Here is a 17153-nt window from a genome sequence, read left to right on the forward strand (position 1 = left end):
CTCCAGCCCGGGTGACAGAGCGAGACTCCGTCTCAAAAAAAAACAAAGAGATGAACACGTAGACACGTTTAGACCAGAATGTACAGAGACGATGCGTGCCACGAACAGACATTAACAGACCATTAACGTGCCATTAACAGACACCCTGTGAGGCCAACGCTGAGGAAACGCAGCCGGGAGAAGCCTGGAGCTCCCAAAGGGAAGGTCGGAATGGCAAGGAGGGACGAGGAGGGGCAATGAGTGGGAAACAGACGTTCAATTCTTAACAAAAAAAAGCTCAGTACAACAACAGCGTGTCCGTGAAATGGTGACTGGATGACACTGTGCCTGTCTGTGAGTTGGAGAAAAAGATACTGTTGAATATTAGGCTTTGAAATATTTAGTTCACATTCCTTTTTTTTTTCCTTTAAAGAGACGGGGGTCTCGCTATGTGGCCCAGGTTGGTCTTGAACTCCTGGCCTCCAGCGATTCTCCGGCCTCAGCCTCCCCAGGCGCGGGGATCACAGGTGTGAGGCACCCCGTGCCCGGCCAGCCGCCGCCATCGGTGGGATAAACAGTGAGCTCGTAGAAAGCGTGTGACCCAAACGAGAGAAGAGGTGACGGAGCTGAAAAAGAGCGGGAGACAGGGACGCAGGACGAGACAGTCACAGCCCATCGCACCGACGAGCAGACGACGTGGACATCAATGAACCAGGCGTTCCGGTTACAAGACAGAGGGCCGGCTGCAGAGAGAAAACAGCATTTGCCTATACGGGAGATACAGAAGACAGAAGGACAGAGGAGATATACGTGGCTTAGGGACCCAGAGGCTACACGTTTTTTTTGAGGTGGAAAAAGAGCAGGCAGCCAGTAAAGCTGGGGTCGCTGTACTAACGACCATGAAGTGACACAAGGGGACGGACAGACCTGGCGACGGACAGGCCACCGCAGAACGCCGGAGAGGGCGGTCACGGGAGGACAGCATGACGCTAACTTTATCCGCGCCTGACAACGCAGCCTTGGCACCGATCAAGTAAACACCACTGGACACAAACTCAGCACGCCAGGAAAGGAAGAGAACACCCACCCTGGGCAGCGACACGGGGAAGACCGGGACCCCCACCCTGGGCAGAGACACGGGGAAGGCCGGGACCCCCACCCTGGTCACCAACGGGGGGAAGGCCGGGACCCCCCACCCTGGGCAGCGACACGGGGAAGGCCGGGACCCCCGCCCTGGGCAGCGACACGGGGAAGGCCGGGACCCCCACCCTGGGCAGCGACACGGGGAAGGCCGGGACCCCCACCCTGGGCAGAGACACGGGGAAGGCCGGGACCCCCACCCTGGGCAGAGACACGGGGAAGGCCGGGACCCCCCACCCTGGTCACCAACGGGGGGAAGGCCGGGACCCCCACCCTGGGCAGCGACACGGGGAAGGCCGGGACCCCCCCTGGGCAGCGACACGGGGAAGGCCGGGACCCCCCCCCTGGGCAGCGACACGGGGAAGGCCGGGACCCCCCCTGGGCAGCGACACGGGGAAGGCCGGGACCCCCACCCTGGGCAGCGACACGGGGAAGGCCGGGACCCCCGCCCTGGGCAGCGACACGGGGAAGGCCGGGACCCCCCCTGGGCAGCGACACGGGGAAGGCCGGGACCCCCGCCCTGGGCAGCGACACGGGGAAGGCCGGGACCCCCGCCCTGGGCAGCGACACGGGGAAGGCCGGGACCCCCGTCCTGGGCAGCGACACGGGGAAGGCCGGGACCCCCGCCCTGGGCAGCGACACGGGGAAGGCCGGGACCCCCGCCCTGGGCAGCGACACGGGGAAGGCCGGGACCCCCGCCCTGGGCAGCGACACGGGGAAGGCCGGGACCCCCGCCCTGGGCAGCGACACGGGGAAGGCCGGGACCCCCGCCCTGGGCACCAGTAGACGAGAGACGGAACAAGAAACAACGCAGCCACCGCGTGCGGGCACGGGAGATTTACAAGTTTAATCTCACGGACAGAAATAGACTCAGCCCCAGCACAGCTGCAGAGCACACATTCTTTTCAACACACATGGCGCACTTGGGAACTGGCCGCCTCTGGGGCCCAGCAGCAGGTCTCAGCGGATTCTGAAGGAATCAGGGACCGCGGCCCTGCCCCGAACGTGGCCCGGGAGGCCAGGCGTCCGCGGTAAACACAGAAGGAGCAGAAACAGCTGCCTGTGCGGGGAAGAAGAATTCTAAAGTCAGCTGCCTCTTCCTTAAAACGTTCAGACAAACCACAGGGGCCTCGGGCGGCCCGGTCACCCACGGTCAATCCTCCTCAACACGTGTACTTTATAAAGCGCTCCGTAAAGCGGCCGCCACCCACAGCACGCCGATAAAGGCGACGCCCTGCCTCCCGACAAGCTATTTCTGTTGAGGGCACTGAGAAGGCAGCTCCCTGACTCATCACAATTCCAGAAGTGACAGATGTGTGTCGCCCTCCCAGAGCACACCCAAAGTTTTGCAAAACACGTGCATATACGACCGAAAACAAAGGCTGAGCCTGACACCGACACCGCCTGTTTCTGCGTGCGCTTCCTGGGTGCAGGTGAGTTCCCTGAGAACACAGCAGGCCACGTGCAACGGCTACACGTCCTCTCGCGACACCGGCCGCGGGCGGGACCCCCGCGTGTGCAGAGGGTGCGCACAGCAGGCAGGGCGCGGTGACCAGTGCAAAGGACCCTCGCCCCAACCCCAGCAGGACCAGACAGCACGGTCAAAGCCACAGAGGAGGTGCCGGAGCAGCAGGGGGCCGGCGGAAGGCACACTCGTAGAGGCTGCGACGCACAGCCGTGTCCGCAGGAGCCCCCCACTCTGCGGCGGGAGGCGGAAGCGTGGGAGGCTGTGGGATGGGATGGACGGGTTCCGCCGAGACCCACACTCATGGATTCCAGCTGAGCCCCTCGCCCACCCAGATGGCGGCCACCCCCTGGAAGGCAGGGCCCGCTGCAAGCTCTGAGCACTCTTCTCGGCCCAGCACGCGACGCCCAGGGACGCTCTGCGAGGGCTGCTACAGCGCTGCCAGCTACACCTGCAAACCACACGCTGGACGGCTAAACACAGAGTCAAAAAGGTCGGTGTTGACACAGAGGAGCCGAGCACGGAGCGAGAGACTCAGGCCCTGCGTGTGCATTTAAAAATCCCCTCTCTAGCAAAGACAGAGAACTGCTGTGGAGGGATCAACACGGAAACGCAGCAGGTCCAGGTGCCTGAGTGGGCCAGAGCTCACGGAGCTCACACGACCACAGCTGAGCCACGGGGCCTCGACGGACGCCGAGAGACACTGGGGGCGCCCTGCACCCACACCTGCAGCCCAGGCGCTGGCACCTGCACCCACGCTGCAGCGCGGTGTGAGTCTCCACGGAGCTCGGAAGGCTGGGCTGGGGCATGTGGGGGTCATTCTGTCCACCAGCCAAGGGGAGACGGTGGATGCCGGGCACCACAGCGAGGGGAGGATCGAGCGCCCTCCCTGCGTCCACGAGCCCCCTGGTGGATACTCCTGAGCTTGGTCTTCTGTGTGGACGTTCCCACCCCGGCTTCTGTTTCCTGTGAACCCCCCTCGCTGCGGCTCCCTGCCAGGTGGGGAACCCAAGCTCTACCTTCTCCCTGCCACTGCCGAGGGGATGGCATCCCGGCCAAACCAAAGGCTGCCAGGGTTCTGGCGACCACGGGCCCTGGGAGGGGAACGGCACGTGCTCTGGCAGTGAGGCTGTCACCACGCCGAGGTCGGCTCCAACCACCGCGGGGCTGCTGTGTTGGCGACGGCGCTTTCACCCGTGGATGGTGCTGTGCACGGTCTGTGCGTCCGCCCGAAGGACTCCCGTGGGGATGCTGGACAGGGTCTGTGTGACCAGGACACGTGAAGAGGAGCATCTGTGCTGAACCAGTGTGTGGGGAGCGGGAGAGTCACTCCCCAGGCCGGGAGGGCCAGGCTGGGGCGGCACAGCTGTCCTGGGCTGGGAACAAGGTCTGAGCTGCCCTGCTGTTGTCCGGGGACAGAAGGGTGCAGGCAGAGTGGCTCCAACAAGAAGAGCTCGGCCAGGCAGCTGCACGGCCACGCTCCAGGTACACGCTGGGTCCTACAGTGAGAGCGTGTACCGTGTAACACGCTATCGTCACACGGGGCTCCCGGACCCACGGCGAGAGTACGTGTAGCACGCTATCGTCACACAGGCGCCTCCCGGGACCCACGGCGTGAACGCATGCTGTTCCCCTCCCAAGTCGGCGGTCCCCCGCCCCCCGCCCTGGTTTGGTTTGGCAAGGATATGCCGGTGACTTGGAAGTGGGCAGTGACAGGGAGGAGGAGGAGCCTGGGTTCACCAGCCGGGCAGGGAGCATCCGCCAGGGGTTTTGCAGGAACAGAAGCCCAGGCGGGACGTCTGCACATTCGGAAGGCCAAGCTCTGAAGCACCCACCAGAGGCTCGTGGGTGCCGTCTACGTTAGCCGCGGAAGGCTGTGCCTGTCACGGGACCCCTGAAACAGCACCGTGCTGCCCAGCCAGCCTGCAGCGTCCCAGGGCGGAGGCGCGGCACCCAGACGCGTCCAGTGGCTCCAACACGGATGCTCCCTGACAACCCTCCTGAGGGTGTGTCCAACTGGGGGAACCTGACAGAGCCCACGTTCATGCGGGGAGTGAAAGCAGCCAGGAAACGCCCCCTTCTCTCCCAACACCGCCCCCACAAATACCCCAAAATAAGCCTGTAATTCCTCCACCACCCCTCAGACAACACGCATTTCACACGATGTCTGTCCTCACTCCCGAAAAACGTGGAAACCGATTTTCCGTAAAATGAAGCAAACTTCTGTAAACAGAATATTTTCACGGTTTCCCAAAAAGCGACTTGTTAAAAATAAACAGTCCTGCTGAAACAACGCAGACTCTGGTGAAGGGGCTCTGCCTCCTGGAGGTGGACACACAGGTGCATCCTCACCGCAGCCCCCCGCAGGAGAGCCAGGGCCCCGCTGCAGGGCAGAAGAGCTTGTTCATCCAGCCACGTGCGAGCTCATCACCTAACTGACTCGGCAACTAGCAGACACACACCTCCCACCGTCTAAAGCAAATACTGCACGAGGCTGATCTCACTCTTAGGGTCTGCAGGTTAAGAGCATTTTAAAGAAACCAGCCTCGCCCTTATGCACTTACAGGCAAAATGTCAAAACCTGGAAGACAGAGGTCAGACAAAAACTCTGAAGGCGTGTAAAAGCTGATGTGATCCGAGAGAAAAAATTTCAATTAAAATATCAACAGCAAGTGGGTCTCCCTCCCCCTTCGAGCAGGATGCTTCGGTTCAAGTTGAGGTTTAGGCCACTAGTTCCAGACTCCTGGAACTCAGTGTGAAAAGCGGGTCTGATGGATCACTTGGGTGTGAGAGCGCCCGCCACGCACACCCTGCCTGGATGAGATTCGGATCAGATTCGACCACAGCCACACCCTAAGTTCTGAAATTATATCGGGGCTGTCACGGGAAGACTCTTACACGTTTAAACCACCTGGTACTTGTAAAACTAACTTACACAATACACACGGGGCACAGACAGAAATGTTGCTTCCCTGAGCACTAAAGAGAACTGAGATTAAATTTCAAAGCCGGCTGCGGCGGACGCTCACGCCCCTAATCCCAGATCCAGGTGGGTGGATCACCTGAGGTCAAGAGTTCAAGACTGGCCTGGCCAACAGGGTGAAACCCCCGTCTCTACCAGAAACGCAAAACTTAGCTGGGTCTGGTGGCGCACGCCTGTCCTCCCAGCTATTCGGGAGGCTGAGGCAGGAGAATCACTGGAACCCACGAGGTGGAGGCTGCTGTGAACCGAGATAGCGCCGCTGCACTCCAGCCTGGGCAGCAGAGAGACAGCGTCTCCATATAAATAAATAATAAATAAAACTAAAAACAAATAAATTCCAAATCCCGCAAGTGACTGCGTAAAAGCACGCTGCATAAATAGTGCGGTATGTGAGTGATATCTCCACCGACTCTTTTAAACCAGCTAGCCAGGGGGAAGGAATGCTGCGTATTGCCATCACGCCGGGAAAGTGTCACCCGCCCGCTGCCTTGACAAAGGGTGAAGGAGTTTCCCAGGGTTTATGACCAGCAGTGCAAGGTGTTGTTTAAATTAAAAAACTCTGTCTGCAGCGAACCCTCCCAGGCACTGACGGTTCTCACGCAGCCCGCCCTTGGTGGATCCCAGCAAGGCGCGCACTCACAGCCCAAACTCCCGGGAGAGCAGCGGGGAGGCTCTTTCCAAAGCCCGGGTTTCCTAACGAGCTTGGCACAGCCTCCCAAGGAGCCGCACCCGGTTTCCGGCGGCGTGCGGCCCGAGCGGGTCCCCCGCGCCCGCATCTGCTCCTGAACATCTGGCGAACGCCAGAGAACCCGCCACGGGACAGCGGGTGCACGGCCGGCAGCGGCGAGGGGGGTCCGCGCGGGGCCGGGGAGGCCTCGCCCGCTGTGGGGCACCGCGGGGCTGACCTGCTGGAAGGCCTTCAGCCGCTTCTTGAAGCGCGAGGGCAGCACGAAGTCGCAGCCGCGGGCCAGCGAGGCCAGCTCCTGGCGCAGGTCGGGGTCCTGGCGCAGCGAGCGCTCCCGGAGCCGCATGCCGTCGGCGCGCAGGGCTCTCCGCGGGCCGGGCCGGGCGCTGCGCTCGCGGGGCAGGGCCGGGCCGGGGCCGGCGGGGCGCTGCAGGCGGGGCCCGGGCTCAGCGCGCTCCATGCGTCGCCCGCCAGGCGCTCTGGGGCCGGGGCCCGCGCCGCGCGCATTCCTCAGGCTGAGGAGCGCTCATGGCGCCGGGGGTGGCGGCGGCCGCCCCTCCCGACCCGCGACTGTGCAGACCCGGCCGCCCCCGGCGCTGCTCTCCTCTCCTCCTGCTCCGCTCCCTGCACGGCCCTTCGCTCCCCGCGGTCCTCTCCTTTCCCCTCCCCGTTCGCTCCGGGCTGGGCCGTCCGGCAGGGCAGGGGGCGCTTTCTGCACCGTCACGTGGCTCGCCCTGGAGCGCGCATCAACAGGTTCCCGAGAACACAGCCTGGGGACCCAGTCGAAAGCGCTCCCCCCGGAGAAATAAGGTCCCCTCCCCCCCACCCCACAACACCCAAGCCGGCTGCAGGCTCGGGGCCGGCTCCGGCTCGCCCCTCCAGAGCCCAGGGCGCGCCAGGGGCAGCTGCGCCTCCACCAACACGCAGGGCAGGCCCCGGGAGCCCCAGCATGAAGGCACGCCTGCGTCTCCGCCCCTTCCCACACTGGAAGAGTTTCTAGAATCCAGCTGAGCTGCATGGGCATCCAGGATGTCGTCTTCTCCGCCGCTGCTCACTGTGGTAACTGCACTCGCTTGCGATCGTATTTAGGACAAGAAAAGAGGGGCGGTGGAAAAGGGGGACGGGAACGTTGACTGAGGACGAGCTGACATTCAGGGGCCTGCACCTGCATCCCACCGGGAAGGAGACAGGACATACCGTGGGGCTGAGGGTCACAAACTGGCCACATCCCGGCCAGGCCGGACGCTGTCAGCAGAAAGCCTCCCGGGTCCCCGATCAGGACGGCCCTGCCTGACCGCCTGCGTCCGTTCCAGTCAATGCACCTCCTTGGACGGGTCATGATCACCCCGAGTCAACCGTGCACGGGGCTCTCCCGCTGCCGCACACGCTGTGGAGTCTGCAAAAACGCAGGATGACACGGATCTACCGCTGTGGGGCCATGCAGAGGAGTTTCCCTGCCTCGAAAAACGTCGGTGTGCACCCACGCACCCCCGCTCCCTCCTAACCCGCCAACCCCCGATCTGTTTCCTGTCTCCATGGTTTTCCTTTTTCCGAGTGTCCTAGACTTGCAACCAGCAGTCTGCAGCCCTCTCAGACTGGCCTCTTGTCCTGCAACCTTCCACACCACCTCTCACGCCCGCCACAGCGCGCCACCCTCAACGCCCCTTCCAACTCTTCTTAGGGGGACGCCCCTCTCCACCTCCTTCTCTTCCACCTCCTTCCCTTCTCCAGCCGTCCCTGGATGCCTCCATCCTTCTCATTTCCTTCCTGTCCTTGAGGATTCAGAAGTCGGCCTCTGACCCCCTGTAAGTCTCCAAACGGAAGCTGAAAGCCCCAGAGGGGATGTGCTCAAACCACCACGAGACGATTTAAACAAGTGCGCCCCGTCCCCCACCATGCGGGGCGCAAACTCACAGGGCACAGGGCAGAGGCGCCGCCCAGTCCCCCACCATGCGGGGCGCAAACTCACAGGCAGAGGCGCCACCCCGTCCCCCACCATGCGGGGCGCAAACTCACAGGGCACAGGGCAGAGGCGCCGCCCAGTCCCCCACCATGCGGGGCGCAAACTCACAGGGCACAGGGCAGAGGCGCCGCCCAGTCCCCCACCATGCGGGGCGCAAACTCACAGGGCACAGGGCAGAGGCGCCGCCCAGTCCCCCACCATGCGGGGCGCAAACTCACAGGGCAGAGGTGCGGCCCAGTCCCCCACGATGCGGGGCACAAGCTCACAGGGCAGAGGTACCGCCCAGTCCCCCACCATGCGGGGCGCAAACTCACAGGGCAGAGGTGCGGCCCAGTCCCCCACGATGCGGGGCACAAGCTCACAGGGCAGAGGTGCGGCCCAGTCCCCCACCATGCGGGGCGCAAACTCACAGGGCAGAGGTGCGGCCCAGTCCCCCACGATGCGGGGCGCAAACTCACAGGCAGAGGCGCCGCCTAGTCCCCCACGATGCGGGGCGCAAACTCACAGGGCACAGGGCAGAGGCGCCGCCCAGCCCCCACCATGCGGGGCGCAAACTCACAGGCAGAGGCGCCGCCTAGTCCCCCACCATGCGGGGCGCAAACTCACAGGGCAGAGGTGCGGCCCAGTCCCCCACCATGCGGGGAGCAAACTCACAGGGCAGAGGCGCCGCCTAGTCCCCCACCATGCGGGGCGCAAACTCACAGGGCACAGGGCAGAGGCGCCGCCCAGCCCCCACCATGCGGGGCGCAAACTCACAGGGCAGAGGTGCGGCCCAGTCCCCCACCATGCGGGGCGCAAACTCACAGGGCAGAGGCGCCGCCCAGCCCCCACCATGCGGGGCGCAAACTCACAGGGCAGAGGTGCGGCCCAGTCCCCCACCATGCGGGACGCAAACTCACAGGCAGAGGTTCTGCCGCTTGAGTTCAGGTCGGCACCACACACGGACGGCCTCCCAAACGCAGCTGGGGGAACCCGATTAGCAAGCAACTTCCTGTGATCTCCCTCCCAAAGTCAAAGATCAAGCCCAAAATGCGGGGGATGCCAGCGATGGAGGTGCCATCCTCACACGCTCAGGCAACACGCCCTGTCCTGCCACGCCGGGTGACACACGCCCCTGCAGACTTGACTGCCACGTTTCCTCTTTCCGTACAAGACTTTTGGAACACGGCTAGGCACAGTGGCTCACGCCTGTCATCCCAGCACTTTGGGAGGCCAAGGCAGGCGGATCACCTCACGTCGGAAGTTCAAGACCAGCCTGGCCAACATGGTGAAACCCCGACTCTACTAAAAATACAAAATTAGCTGGGCGTGGTGGCAGGCGCCTGTCATCCCAGTAACTCCAGAGGCTGAGGCAGGAGAATCGCTTGAACTCAGGAGGCGGAGGTTGCAGTGAGCCGAGATCCCGCCATTGTACTCCAGCCTGGGGAACAAGAGAGAGACGTTGTCTTAAAAAAAAAAAAAAAAAAAAAAAAAAAAGACTTTTGGAACACAGCCTCAAAATCCTGAAGTGCACACATACACAGAGATTTAAAGACTCTGACCTGGAGCCCTCAAATCACCTCCAGGTGCAGCCCCCACTGCCTCCCTGGAACTCCTACGTCCTGTCCCGACGCAGAACCTGCACCACTCACCCCCAGTGCAGCCACGGGGCTGTCTACATGGGATGGGGGAGGGATGGGCCGTCCACACCCAGTGGGGCCGCCACGGGGCTGTCTATACACGACTGTGTGCAGGGACGGGGCCATCACAGAGTTGTTTTTGCACCACAGGCCAGCCCGGAATCTGTGAGGCGTGTTTTCAGCGTGTTTCCCCCACACTCCTATGCCGATGACACAGCATTGCCATCCGCGCCAATGAAGGCCCCTCCCGGCACCCGAATCTCCACTGTCCTTCTCCCGTGGGGACACAATCGTACCATCAACCTCTAATGCTCCTAAAATGCCCAGAAGACCTTTATGCAAAATTTTCATAAAAATCGCTTCACTTTCCATTCTCACTAAACACACATTTGTTCCGATGGCTTGTTTTAGAATAAAAATGTGTCTTCAACGAGCAAACATAAGGGCTTTTGTGAAATCCTAGATTTAAAAGGCTTACGGGCTGGGCGCGGTGGCTCAAGCCTGTCATCCCAGCACTTTGGGAGGCCGAGATGGGCGGATCACGTGGTCAGGAAATCGAGACCAGCCTGGCTAACACAGTGAAACCCCATCTCTACTAAAAAATACAAAAAACTAGCCGGGTGAGGTGGCGGGCGCCTGTAGTCCCAGCTGCTCGGGAGGCTGAGGCAGGAGAATGGCGTAAACCCGGGAGGCGGAGCTTGCAGTGAGCTGAGATCCGGCCACTGCACTCCAGCCTGGGCGACAGAGCGAGACTCTGTCTCAAAATAAATAAATAAATAAATAAAAGGCTTAGGAAGGCAACCTACCCTTTGTGAGAAAATGTTTTCCTGAACATCCAAAGCTAACAGCACAGCTAGGAACAGGCAAACCCGTGAGCCATGAAGATGATGGCTGCAGATTCTCGAAGGTGACAAGAAGGGTTCTGAACACCTTCCTTCCTCCTCACAATGAGACTCTCATCGGTGCCGACCATGAACACGTGAATAGGTCATTGTTAGGAAGGCGGTAAGAACTGAACGCAGACAGGCACACACCTGATACGAAAGCTACAGTCCCTGGGCAAGCTCACGGCTCCCGCACGAAACCTTCAGAAACCCGAGCTCCTGCCCTGAGGGTTCTGGGTGCGTTTCTGTCTTATGACATGTCTGTTAAGAACTTCTAATGAAACATTAAAATCAGCACACCTGTGTGCGTATGCACCTGTGTTTGTGTGTATGCACCTGTGTGTGTGTGTGTATGCACCTGTGTGTGCGTATGCACCTATGTGTGTGTGTATGCACCCGTGTATGTGTGTGTATGCACCTGTGTGTATGCACCTGTGTATGTGTAAACTTGTGTGTATGCACCTGTGTGTGTGTATGCACCTGTATGTATGCACCTGTGTGTGTGTATGCACCTGTGTGTGTGTATGCATCTGTGTATGTGTGTGCACCTGTGTGTGTGTATGCATCTGTGTATGTGTGTGTATGCACCTGTGTGTGTGTATGCACCTGTGTGTATGCACCTGTGTATGTGTGTGTATGCACCTGTGTATGTGTAAACTTGTGTGTATGCACCTGTGTGTGTGTATGCACCTGTGTCTATGCACCTGTGTGTATGCACCTGTGTATGCACCTGTGTATGTGTGTTTGTGTGTATGCACCTGTGTGTGTGTATGCACCTGTGTGTGTGTATGCACCTGTGTGTGTATGCACCTGTGTGTATGCACCTGTGTATGTGTATGCACCTGTGTGTATGCATCTGTGTATGTGTGTGTATGCACCTGTGTGTGTGTATGCACCTGTGTGTATGCACCTGTGTATGTGTGTGTGTATGCACCTGTGTGTGTGTATACACCTGTGTGTATGCACCTGTGTGTATGCACCTGTGTATGTGTGTTTGTGTGTATGCACCTGTGTGTGTGATGCACACGCACACGTTTATCTCCAAATACCCCGTTCTAACGTTCTAGAATGCAGGCAGCCGGTCTGACAAAAATCACGGGTTAGGTGGGTACCAAAACTACTGAGTAGCTTCCAGAAATTAAAGAAGAACTAAATAGGCCGGGCGCGGTGGCTCAAGCCTGTAATCCCAGCACTTTGGGAGGCCGAGACGGGCGGATCACGAGGTCAGGAGATCGAGACCATCCTGGCTAACACAGTGAAACCCTGTCTCTACTAAAAATACAAAAACTAGCCGGGTGAGGTGGCGGCGCCTGTAGTCCCAGCTACTCGGGAGGCTGAGGCAGGAGAATGGCGTGAACCCGGGAGGCGGAGCTTGCAGTGAGCCGAGATCCGGCCACTGCACTCCAGTCCGGGCGACAGAGCGAAGAGCGAGACTCCGTCTCAAAAAAAAAGAAGAACTAAATAAACGGATAGAAATTTAATCAAGGAGGTGCAAGATGTGTACCCGGGAAACTACACAACGTAGCTGAACAAAACCTGAGTAAATGGAAAGTCCTTTGTTCGTGGATTGGAAAATACTGTTAAGGTATCAATGAACCCAAATTGATCCACAGATTCAAAGCAGTCCCAACCAAAATTCCAACAGGCTGTTCTTGCTGGAAAGCGACTTTTAAAGAACAGGCTTGGACTCACACTACCGGCTTTCAAAATTTGCTGGAAAGTGACACTCATCTGGAAAAAGGACCATGAAGGTGAGGGGATGCACATACAGCAATGGGATGAAAATAGCGATACACCCAGATGTACGTAGTCAACCGACTTTCAACAACACAATTCCATGGGGGGAAAAAGACTCACCGACATATGGTGCTGGGGTCATCTCCATACCTCACCTCATACCACGCAGAAAAACTGACCTGAACTGGATCACAGGCCGAAACGCAAACCTAAAACCACAAAGCTTTCTGAAGACAAATATAAAATCTTTGACACCTTGGGCTGTACAAACAGTTTGTAATAAAAAATAAAAAGCAAGCCGGACTCGAGAGAAATAGGCACACACCACGTTATCTTACCAAGGACTTGCCCACAGGTTGACGTAAAGAGCTCTCGCAGCTCAGTGAAAACATGACCCGATTTAAAAAGCACACAAACGACCTGAACAGGTGCTTCATAGCGGAAACCACGTGAAGGGAAAACAAGCACCTGAAAATCCCGCGGCCACACCAGGCCACAGGGAAATGCGATCCAAACCATGCCATGCTGGCCGGGTGTGCTTGCCCTCGCCTGTCATCCCAGCACGTTGGGAGGCCAAGGTGGGAGGATCCCTTGAGCCCGGGAGTTTGAGACCCGCCTGGGCAACACAGCAAGACCCCATCTCTACAAAAATTATAAAAGTAGCTGGACGTGGTGGCACGTACCTGTGGTCCCGGTTTTCAGAAGGCTGAGGCTACGATCACGCCACTGCACACCAGCCCGACCACAGAGCGAGACTCCACTGGCTGAAATTACAAAGGCCAGCAGCATCGAGGGTTGCTGAGTGTGGAAGAGCTTGGGGAGCACAAACCACTTTGGAAGAGAACGGGGCTCCCTCACGCTTTTTTGTCGCTACGTTTCTTTCAACTTATGCTTACCGTACAACCCAGCAATTCCACACCGAGGCATTGACCCAAGAGGAATGTTCACAACAGCCTGGCTCCTAATACACAAAAAGTGTATGGGCCGGCCTCCCAACGTGCTGGGATGACAGGTGTGAACCACTGTGCCTGGCCACACAGTTACCTTTTCATGTAACATGCATCATGTAGATGGACGCTGAGTTCTAGAGGAGGACGGAACGCACGACGCTGAGTTCTAGAGGGGACAGAACGCAGAATGATGAGTTCTACAGGAGGACGGAATGCACAACGCTGAGTTCTAGAGGGGAGAGAACGCACAACGCTGAGTTCTACATTGGGCGGAACGCACAATGCTGAGTTCCAGAGAAGGACAGAACGCATAATGCTGAGTTCTAAAGAACAGAACACACAATGCTGAGTTCTAGAGGGGACAGAACGCACGAAAGTGAATTCTAGAGGGGATGGAACGCACGATGCTTAGTTCTACCGAGGGCAGAAGGCACAACGGTGAGTTCTAGAGGTAGTAGAAAAAGCCGGCCAGGCGCGGTGGCTCACGCCTGTCAGCCCAGCACTTTGGGCGGCCGAGACGGGCGGATCACTTGAGGTCAGGAGTTCGAGACCAGCCTGGCCAGTATGGTGAAATCCCATCTCTACTAAAAATACAAAAATGAGCCGAACGTAGTGGCGGGACGTAAATCAATATGTCATCAAGATGACATGAGACACCCATCTCCACATGTCTAGGGAGACAGGGGACATCAGCCAATGTGTACGTGGGTTCGTGGGACAACTCGAAGTGGGACTTTGACATCATAGGTAAATAAGAGACATGTCCAGGCACGGTGGCTCACGCCTGTCATCCCAGCCGTTTGCGAGGCCGGGGTGGGCGGATCACCTGACGTCGGGAGTTTGAGACCAGCCTGGCCAGCATCATGAAACCCCATCTCTCCTAAAAATACAAAATAAATTAGCCGGGCGTGGTGGCGTGCACCTGTCATCCCAGCTACTCAGGAGGCTGAGGCGGGAGCATCGCTTGAACCCGGGAGGCGGAGTTTGCAGTGAGCCGAGATTGCACCACTGCACTCCAGCCTGGGTGACAGAGCGAGACTCCATCTCAAAAAAAAGAAGAAGAAGAAAAGAAAAAGAAAAAAGAATATTAGCTGGGCGTGGTGGCGGGCACCTGTCATCCCAGCTACTCAGGAGGCTGAGGCGGGAGCATCGCTTGAACCCGGGAGGTGGAGGTTGCCGTGAGCCGAGATTGCACCACTGCACTCCAGCCTGGGTGACAGAGCGAGACTCCATCTCAAAAAAAAGAAGAAGAAGAAAAGAAAAAGAAAAAAGAATATTAGCCGGGCGTGGTGGCGGGCACCTGTCATCCCAGCTACTCAGGAGGCTGAGGCGGGAGCATCGCTTGAACCCGGGAGGTGGAGGTTGCCGTGAGCCGAGATTGCACCACTGCACTCCAGCCTGGGTGACAGAGCGAGACTCCATCTCAAAAAAAAGAAGAAGAAGAAAAGAAAAAGAAAAAAGAATATTAGCCGGGCGTGGTGGCGTGCACCTGTCATCCCAGGTACTCAGGAGGCGGAGGCGGGAGCATCGCTTGAACCCGGGAGGCGGAGGTTGCCGTGAGCCGAGATCGGGCCATGAGCCCGGGTGACACAGCAAGACTCCGTCTCACGCTAAAATTAAGTTAAAATAAAATGAAGAGAATGGAATAGAATGGAAAACAGGAAGAAAGCCTTTCTACCTTTATCAATGGTGTGATATGGAGGTGAACGACTGTGCATGACGGAATGTTCAGTACGTGGGACTTTCGCATGTGTGTGTGTGCGGGGCGGGGAACAGACTCAATATGAGACCGTTCTGGGGTCTGACGCTGCCCCACCTGCCTCCACCGCGCGGCCACACGTCCGCTATCGGCTTCCAGAGCCACCTGCGCAGGTGTTAGCGGAAGGAAGAGTCACTTACTACTCTCGTCCCTGCGGATCTACGGGTGCCTCGAGCGTGCGGCGCGTTCCTGGGGCTGCAGGCGGCGCCCAGGGGCAGCGCGGGGCCCGGGCCGGGGGTGGCCGCGAGGTCGAGCCCGCCGGGCCTGGGGGTGGCGGCGAGCGGGGCTGCGGGCCAGACCCCGGGCAGCTCCGCGTCCCCCGCGGTCGGCAGGTCCCGCCCGGGCGCCTGGATGCGGCGCAGGCAGTCCTGCAGCATCCGCTGCGTGCTGGCCTCGCTGAGCCAGTACAGGAACAGCTCGTCCACCTTCATCTTCAGGACCGGCTGCAGGACCTTGCCGGGCGGCATGGCGGGGGCGGGGCCCGGGGCGCCCCGGGACACCTGCGCCCCGCCCCGGGGGCTTCGGTCCGGCCCGCACGGACCCGGGGGACGCGAGCCCCGCCCGCTGAGGGGAGCGCGGCGCAGGGACCAGGGCGCAGACTCGCGGGGTGCGGGGAGGCCGAGGAGGGGGCGCGGTCCGGCCCCGCGCAGCTCAGGGCAGCTTTAAAACGGGCGCGCCGGCCGCGCTCCCCAACAACGGCGCCCGCGTTACGTCACGGCGCCGCGTCATCGCGACGACGTCATCACGAAGCGACGCCGCCGCCGGCCACGCGCGCTCCGGGGCCCTCGGAACCTTTGCAGGTGGCTTTGGTGGGGCCAAGCGGCTGCGATCAGGACGGAGGAGAGGCTGGGGCGGCCGTCCCGCCCGAGCTCTTTCTGCGTTTAGGAATTTCACAGGGGCGGCCCATGGCGGCGAGGCGGCCTCAGAGCTGCGGAGATGCGAGCATGCGCAGTGCGTGCCTGCCAGAGCGAGGGGAAGGGCGGCCTCCGCAGAGAGCATGCGCCGTGCGTAACGGTGGAAGCGCTTCGTTCGGGAGGCCGGTCCGCTGCGCATGCGCGGTGCTTGCCCGCGAGGCGCGAGCCAGAGGCTGGAAGGTGTATGAGCGAGCGGGGCTGAGGGACGGGAGTGCGCCTGCGCAGTGCGAGGCAGCGGGAACGAGCGAGCATGCGGGGTGCGCGCCCGCCGAGCTCGGGAGCGAGCGTGCGCCCTGCGGGAGCGCGCGGGGAAAAGAAAACCGAATTTTTCATTATCACGGGCTACATGGGACCCAAAGGGCCCCGTTTCTGTTCGCTTTGCTTCTCAAACAGTAAAGTCAGGTTGGAAGCGTTGGACCCCATTAAACGCTGGAGTTCTGGGATGAGCGTCCACTGCTTTGAAAATTGCAAAACTCGTCTACGTCCGGGGACGTGACTTAGTGATTTAAATCATTTGACCCCGTGGTTGCGTTTCTCTCTGCTTTGAACAGTGCCCAAAAGACACTGCATTATCCTCTCTCTGGCACACATGCACCTCTTTCCTTTACGTCTTGCCCCCCCTCCTTTTATTCATTTTTTATCAAAATAGGGTTTCAGCTGGTTTTGCACCCTTTTAGAGTAAATTCAAGGTCTTTTATGAGCTTGAGCTGCATCAATCGAGCTAGACTCAATAAGTAACTCTTTTTTTAGTTTTATTTCTTTATTTATTGAGATGGCACCTCGCTCTGTCGCCCAGGCTGGAGTGCAATGGTGAGATCTCAGCTCACTGCAACCTCGGCCTCCTGGGTTCAAGGGATCCTCCTGCTTCAGCCTCCCGAGCAGCTGGGATGACAGGCGCCCGTCACCACGCTTGGCTAATTTTTGTATTTTTGGTAGAGACGGGGTTTCACCATGTTGGCCAGGCTGGTCTCGCACTCCTGACCTCAAATGATCCGCCCGCCTCAGCCTCCCAAAGTGCTGGGATTACAGGCATGAGCTACCACGCCCGGCCTAAGTAACTCTTTTCGTTCGTTTG

At 59.5% G+C, this 17153-nt stretch overlaps 1 protein-coding gene across 2 annotated transcripts in view; it reads right to left on the reverse strand.

The window, feature by feature from the left end:
• PPP2R3B (protein phosphatase 2 regulatory subunit B''beta) overlaps nt 1–16091 on the reverse strand; it is a 38480-nt gene extending 22389 nt beyond the window's left edge. Inside the window, exon 1 of one of the 2 annotated variants that reach the window (XM_030926281.1) lies at nt 15305–16091. In XM_030926281.1, coding sequence (XP_030782141.1) covers nt 15305–15631 — 327 coding nt within the window. In that variant the 5' untranslated portion in view covers nt 15632–16091. Of the gene's footprint in view, nt 1–6472; nt 6966–15304 lie in introns of those variants that run through there. The other variant, XM_030926282.1, reaches the window with a different exon arrangement.
• Between the last annotated feature and the right edge of the window lie 1062 nt (nt 16092–17153).

The sequence above is a fragment of the Rhinopithecus roxellana genome, chromosome 22 (genome assembly GCF_007565055.1).
Source record: "Rhinopithecus roxellana isolate Shanxi Qingling chromosome 22, ASM756505v1, whole genome shotgun sequence".
NCBI classification, from domain to species: domain Eukaryota; kingdom Metazoa; phylum Chordata; class Mammalia; order Primates; family Cercopithecidae; genus Rhinopithecus; species Rhinopithecus roxellana.